This window comes from Kryptolebias marmoratus, linkage group LG8 (assembly GCF_001649575.2).
Source record: "Kryptolebias marmoratus isolate JLee-2015 linkage group LG8, ASM164957v2, whole genome shotgun sequence".
NCBI classification, from domain to species: domain Eukaryota; kingdom Metazoa; phylum Chordata; class Actinopteri; order Cyprinodontiformes; family Rivulidae; genus Kryptolebias; species Kryptolebias marmoratus.
Genome location: NC_051437.1, coordinates 10,698,155 through 10,705,866, shown reverse-complemented (window position 1 = coordinate 10,705,866; position 7,712 = coordinate 10,698,155). Strand labels below are relative to the sequence as shown.

Genomic DNA, 7,712 nt, shown 5'->3' with positions numbered 1-7,712 from the left:
GGGGGGGGTTACTCGTGCCTGCGCATGTGTAGTTATGCAATAACATGGGCTTGTGTTTGCATATGTACGTGTGTGTGTGGGTGTGAGTGTGTGTGTACACGCTGCGGCTGCTTTAATCCTCCTGAGTGGTGTAATGCAGCCAGACTGATTCTCAGGAATGGATGACGAGGTAGAGACAGAAATACGACAAACCTTCTCTCTCTCTGTGTGTGTGTGTGTGAGAGAGAGAGAGGCTGTGAAGACATGTACTGCATGTATGGCATCATCCAGACTCAGGCTGACATGTTCGCTGGCTGCAGAGCTGCGCTGTGATTGGCCCAGACACGGCCCTGCACGCTAGTGTTGGAGATGCAAGCTGCAGGGAGGCTGTGAGACAGGTGTTTGAACGTAGGACTTTGGTCCTGTGTGACACCGACGACAACAACAACAACAACACAGGTGGACTGGTTCTACATGAAATAACACCTGAGCTCCAGCATCCGCACTGTAACTCCAAGCCACCCATCCTTGTTGCATCAAATAAAAGCCTTCTTCAGGAGAGAGAGTAAAAAAAAGGAGGATAACGCCTTTTTCTGACACGTATAAGTTACGATCTGACTTGTGTTGCTGTATGACTGGTGCAGGTGCAAGCGGTGAAAGGCTGCCTCAGAGCGGCTGATGACTGAAGCTCTTTGTCTGGGAGTCTCTGTGACACAAAGGAGCCTTTGTTCGCAGGGAATTCATTATTGCTAATTTGGTGGGTTTAAGCCACGCACACACATTAACACACAGCTTCATCCCCTTCGCCGCCGAAGCGTTCCATCGATTTCTGAACGTTTACGGCCACCAGCGCTCACCGCGTGCCTGCAAAACTTCCATCGTGATGATGTCCTTTTCATCATCCCCAAAAGGATTTTTATAGTGCGGTTATGTAAAGTAATTTACACGCCCACAACACAAGAAACAAAACCACACACACACACACACACATATATTTATATACACACACACAAGTGAGATTAACCGTACAGTTTTTCTAGTTTTGTTAAAACTACAAGTGGTACGATTTAAAACAAAAAAGATAAAGATGAGGGATCATTGATATAAATCACCCCGCTCTAAGCTCCCGGTGGCTTTAGAAATACACGCTTTTTATTCTTTGTTTCCAAATTTCTGATTTATAAATAAACCATTTTAGATCCAAACCAAACTGCCCAATTGTTGAAAATAAAATATATGCTTCTTTTGTTCTGCGACAAGGTTTGTTTTGCTGCGATTGATTCTGTTGTTGTTGTTTTGCCAGACAGGAATACCGTCTGCAAATCAAAGCTGTGAAGCCCCCCCCCCCCCAAAAAAAAAACAAAACAAACAAAAACCAAACAAAACCAATAGTGGAGGGGCTCAGCAAAAACCACAGTGAGTGTGGGAAAGTTTAACCCTAATATTACTTCAGCATGAACATTTGTTTGTCGATCACATTGTTTATTCCCATTATCTGAAAAGTCTTCTCATAAAATTCACACAAATAGAATATTATATGTCGCGAACATTTCCTGTTATTATGGCACAATCAGTGTAGGTTTCAAATTTAACCGAGGCAGCAATGTAGCTTCATCTGACTCGCTTCATTTAATGCACTGGACTTTATTTTTCTTTAATCTCTGCACAGCTTTTATGTCTCATTGATAAAAGCCTCCATGCAAAAACAAAAAGAAAATGATCAAACATGCACAAACCAGGGCTGCATTACTGCCTTACTGATGTCAGTATTCATGACTACGACCCGTTTGAAGCAGATCAAATGTGGAGAAATATATTTATTCACTTTGTGGTATAGAATTAGTCCATATAAAGGCATTTGGGGCACATCTGTGAGACGGTTAATGGGTAATAACCTCTGATAAATGTGCAATTATAAGTGAGCTCTAAAAGCATCTACTTCAAGGACTTTTCATGATGAACAATAAGCTGAAACACAAGTTTCATAAGAATAAATTAAAGCCCCATCTGTGCTAAAATGGATTATATTAAAAAAACAAGCATTTTTTTTCTTCATTTATGTTTTCTCCATCCATGAACTGATGGAAAAACTGGAGAAGCAGCTCCATTCTTGTTGTGGTTTCTAGGGCACAAGTTAACGGTAAGCAGGCACAAAATAGGCGCCATATCCCCTGTCTACATGGACCTAACCTAAACACAGGGTTTTAAAAAAAAAGTGTTGTTTTTTTAAAAAAAAATCAGCTTTTGTCACAAAGAACTTTCTGTGAGTGTGGACGGGAGGAGCAAACGCTGCAGATTATCTGGATTTTTTAAAAAGAAACATCTGGAATTGTGTGGACGGGGCCTAAAACATGAGGCGCTCGAGACGCTGTGGGTCCAAGAAGGACAAGGACATCGCGTTAGTTTTAGGTGGGCTAAACAAAACTGCTCAACAGCTACTGTCACAATTAATATTTTTGCTCAACCTGAAGGTCTAAAATGTAGGAGGAAGTGACATCCGGCAGCTAAAAATGATAAATTACATAAAACTAATATTTAACTGGGAAACTTTATTCCTTCTGGGTTACTGTACTAACAAAGGAGGGGGAGCAGGAAGATGAACTGCACAATAATGATTCGCGCTGCTCCACGATTCCCCTCTAATGAAGACAATTATGAATATTAGATTGTGTTTCTGCTGGAAGGTGTTTCACACCTGAAGCTTTAATCAATGTTGGGATGGGGCCGTGAGGAGGACACAATCACACCACTTCATGCTTTAACACCTCGGCTGGATGGCAGAATGTCATAAAGAATAAAGTCGCGGTTTCAGTGAGGTGAGAGACTAAACTTGAACAAAACTTGAAGGCGGTTAGGAGGAGCATTTGTTTTACCTCCCAGAAGCTGTCCATGGTGTCGTCAGCACCCGCAGATTCATCGTAGGAGCCAGACATTTTCCCGGATGTGGCAAAGCTCTCTAATGACTGAAGCTGTGCTCTGCAGCAGAGCTGGGTTCCTCATGCACTGAAAGAGAGCAGGAGAAGAACAACAGGATGTGAACGCAGGATCACACACCATCGGGGAGCTGGAGCGTGAGGAGCGTGGCCATTTCTGTTTGAGACACGTGTAAAAATATGTAAAAAAAAAAAAAAAAAAAAGTCTCCTCCGACATGCATACAGTACCATGCCCTGAGGAACCTCGTATTGGTTGCGCCCTACAAAAGAGGACAGAGCGAGGGAAGCTCCACTCAGCTCTGACCCGAACCCTTTAGGCATATTTTACCTCAAAGGCTCCTGAGCAGAACACACACACACACAGCAGGAAGCTCAGCCACCCAGAAATGTTGCCTGTGTGTGAGCGCAGAAGCGGGATTAAGACACTATTTATACATCTCTCTCTGTGTCCTTTCTCTATGTGCTTTAATCACCAATTACATTGTTAGGGCAACTTATCCTTCCGGCGTTCCTCGAGCTTTTCAGGTGATTTATATTTATTTGTTTGACACGTGCTCAAAATCTTACCACCAGGGTGAAAACAGAAGTGACGGCTCTCTGTTATATTGGTATTGAACTCTTTTTGAAGTCTAATCCATTTTGCTCTCATGACTAATGTCTTCCCTTTGACAGAGAGCTCTTCATTGTCCTGGAACGAGCACTGTGACAAAGGAATATATGGAATAGTACGTAACAGTAATGAGGCTTTGCTAATAATGTTCCGGCTAGACGTAATTTCTTGATCCTTATAATTACAGTGGATTGTGGGAACTTTCTCCAACAGTGCAAACTAGTATTAACGCTGTTGGCTTTCTAATTAAAACGACAATGAGTTTTTTTTATTTTTTTTATTTTTGCTATTAAAAAGAAATTGGAGTGTAGTGGGAAAGTTATGAACTGTTAATATGTTACCTGCTGTAGATAGCTCTTTGAGCAGCTTCAGCTTGGAGAAACAGACTTTAACACTGACCTTAATGCTGTCTTAAAAGCAACAACAATCTCTAACATTTCATGGCGGTTCACTCAAAGAATATTTTTCCACAAATTTACCAGTAATTCCAGCAGAAATTCCATGATATTCCTGCAGGAAGTGCCCCAGGCTGCACCGGAAGTGCAACCACTAGCTGCTGGTGCTGTTTGCACTTGCAAAACAGAACATAAAATTATATTTAAATCAGTGTAATGCAAAACGGATGTTGATGAAAGCGTTTATGAAGTAACATTTGCATGAATCACTATAAAATCTTTGAGATTGGTGTATTTCCCTTTGGTCTCAGTTCTGCTTGGACTAGTTGTTAGCTCGTCAGTCCTGTCAGAATAAAACTTTTTTTTCCTCTCTAAAGTGAGGTGGTTTTTTTTTAAAAATGCTTTCTGCAAGTAAAATATCCATTTTTACAGAACATCTCTTTAAATGTACTTATTGCAAAGTCACAAAGATTGTAAAATTCATAAAGAAACAAAATCTGTAAAACATTTTACTCATTTTACTCATATCGATGGTTCATGTTGTGATGTGTCCTTCAATTAAAAATCTCATCTACTCTTGACTGTTAGTTGTCTTACTCATTCGTTCCCTTTTCTTTTGCATTTAGCAGCATTTTTACTCCTATTTTTCAACAGAAACATCTTCTCTGAGGTTCTACGTTTGTCCTGTTTGTCCATATTTGTTTACCTACACAGACCACAGCCGGCCTAACGCAGGTCAAACGTGATTCTAGCTTCCAAGCAACTTTCAGCTGTGTGCTTTGTTTACACTGAGCGCACACCTGCATTTCAGAATTGCATATCAATATATTTGGAAAACTACTGGAGGAAAAATGTTTTTCAAACGGCACCACATAGTTCAGGACTTTTTATTTGTGATTTCATCTGTGCACCTTTAAAACATTCCGACTTTCGCTTTGAAATGCACAGTCTGAGTCGGATCAGCATGCGACCTCGGTGCGGATGTAGGACGACTTGTAGTCATTTCAGATTACAAACTGAGTCAACAAATTACGGACGGCTGCATCCCAAGTTCAAATATTACCCCAGCGCTTCAGCTTTCATTCTTCAACCTCCTTTTGTGGTCACGTACAGAGTATTTCCTGCAACATCCTTCATCTGTGGAATGAGTCACCTTCAGCTTCCTGGGAGGACTTTAATTTCTTCATGCACAAATATCAACATTGTGAGACGAATTAGTTTCTTGTAATAACAGCTCATAAAGAGAAGGTATTTTGAGCAGAGGTTTGTGATTAGTGTTAATGAAACCATTAACAGAAATATGGCTGCAGCTGGAGACGTGACAGTAAAGTCCGTCAGGGTTTCTGGAGAACTGCGGCCCTGGCTACAATCTTCGGCCTTCACACCAGTCTGTGAGTCTCTGATCATTTGCGTCTTTCTTTCGCTCGCCATTGTCAGGGGGTGCTCTTTGTGCTGGTTTAAATCACCAAAGTAGCCTTGAACTCAGGGACTGAGTCAGAACCAATTTGAGCCTTTCTGCCGTAGCAGAGAAGCATTTTTCTGATTTCCCGAGAAGCCCCTTCCTTTCTCATCATTCTCTCTCTTGTTCTTTTTTTTTGCACTACCCTCAGATTCTCTGATGTCAGAAGCTCCGGGAGTCATTGTATTGTCAAAACATAAGTGCAGATATGGTACAAAACCTTTATTATGCTAGCAACACATTTTATGAATTATTAGAGCCTGCTATTGTATGCAGACAGCATAGCACATAGCTTAATTTCCTAAACATGAACATTAGAAATTCTAACGACGACTATTTTCAGAGTTTTGCAGCGCTTCAGCTGTAATTTCTTTGGCTAATTTGGTTTTATTTGGAATCTCATTTAGGGTTAGCTTCAGCTCAGCAGCTGCTACTGTGTTGTTCCCTGTTTCTGGTTCAGTTTAGGCGAAAAGTGCAATCATTAATCACTCAGCCGGGTGAAAATTGGTCTCTTGCTCAATCAGACAATCAAACACACGGGGGACGTTTGTGATGCTGGTGTTGTGTTGTGGTCTAGCAGGGCATTTATTGCCGAACAAACTGTAAAAAACTGTGTGAGAACAAATCAAAAAGAAAACTGTTAAACGGAAACTGCAGCTTAAAATTACTTGTAAAAACTGTAATTGCGGAGAATTTTTGTTATTAGTACTTTCCCACCCAATTCAAATATAGCACATAGCTAACCCCAATGTAGATTTTTTAAGGGGATGTTTAGCTCTGCGTACCATAATGCACATAGGCTTACATCTTACTTTCAATATTTTTTAATCTGTGTAAGGTTAAAAACAAGTTTTTATTTTACAGCCTTTGTAATATTGGGTCCTAAACCAAACATCTTTGGTTACAAACATAAAAACTGCTGCAAATTGTATAAATTTACTTGTTGAAGGAAAGTTTATGTGGTAGACAAGCGATAAACGTGCAAAAAAGGTTAAATCGAGTCTATTATATTTAAAGTTGTAGCCAACGTTATTCAAACCTATGATATAAAGTAGCTTAATGTAATGCAGCTGGAAAGTTAAGCAGCCTAAAGAACTATTTGTTAATCCCATCAACTAACATTGGTCCAGCTACTTGTCCTTCAGCCAATTTACCCAATAATCTCCATCATCCCTGGACAACAATGCCTATTAAAATCAAAGCCATTTAGGCTCTGGCATGAGGACAAGAATGAATCCAAGAGTGAGCGTTGTTTAGCCAAAGCTCTGAATAACACTACATTTGGAAAGAATATGAACGTTGGCATGGTGTGTACATATTTCACCAAATAATCCTGCAGCTTGGTATATAATGCGTACTAGTGGGTGAAAAATAAAAAAATCCAATGAAAATGTTTATTTCAGAACACTAAAAGAAACTGATCAGACCACCATATTCCGGTTTAAAGACAGCATGGGACGAAAAATGTAACAAGTCTTAGCGTGGAGGTTAGACAGCATTAACAGGAAGCTTCCCTGAGAAGAGTTTTGGTCCGCTGTGGGAGGGTGCTGTGTGACCCAAGCAACACAGGGGCTTACACTAAACTTATTGAGGTCAATCCACCTCAATGACTGTGAAAAACACCTCCCGGTCCCCTGGTGTTTAACTGCTGAGGCAGTGACGGTAAAAACAGGCTACTGTTGAGCAAAGAACAATGAAAAAGGCCTGCATATCATCCAAATATAAAATTTTTAAAACGACATCTGCTCTGTGCAAAAAACCAAAAAACATTCATACAGTTGAATGCATCCTTCATTTTAAAGCCACTAATAAGCCAGTCGTGCTCCAAAATCTCTGCTGACAAAGCAACCGCTTAGGAAATCTTGAAGCTGGTAAATCTGCTAAGAACCTGTTGTGACTGCAAAGGCCTAAGACTCTATCGGCTCTCTGCTGCAAATCAAACTTTTGCAGATTTGATAGTAAGGAGACGCTCTTCTGCGCATGCACTTACCACGTTTGGTTCCATCATTGCAAAAATAAAAGAAACGGTCCACAAATTCAAAATCAGACTTTTTTTTTTCTGAAAGAAATAGGAATCCAATCAGTCCAACTATATCCTCTGTGCTTTAATGGTAGTGGATCAGTTGCAAATTTTACTTTTGCAGCTTTGGCCTTTGTGGCCAAAGTGAACCCTCGAGAGGGCGATAAGTCTGCCCAGACTAGCACATCTCAGGAGGCTGAGGGATAATCCTGCTGGTGTGTCGATCGGAAAGCTTTAGAGGGGGAGGGAGTTTACCATAAAGAAGAGCAAAGCAGCTGATAGGACAGCTGAGACAGAGGGGGGGGGGGGGGGGGG

General features: G+C 40.8%; 1 protein-coding gene across 2 annotated transcripts in view; it reads right to left on the bottom strand.

Annotated features, from left to right (window-relative positions):
* Positions 1 to 7,712, bottom strand: part of pacsin1a (protein kinase C and casein kinase substrate in neurons 1a) — a 41,075-nt gene that overhangs the window by 10,504 nt on the left and 22,859 nt on the right. The window contains exons 1-2 of one of the 2 annotated variants that reach the window (XM_017409666.3): positions 7,368 to 7,589; positions 2,853 to 2,982 (exon numbers count right to left, since the gene is read on the bottom strand). In XM_017409666.3, coding sequence (XP_017265155.1) covers positions 2,853 to 2,912 — 60 coding nt within the window. In that variant the 5' untranslated portion in view covers positions 2,913 to 2,982; positions 7,368 to 7,589. Of the gene's footprint in view, positions 1 to 2,852; positions 2,983 to 7,367; positions 7,590 to 7,712 lie in introns of those variants that run through there. The other variant, XM_017409665.3, reaches the window with a different exon arrangement.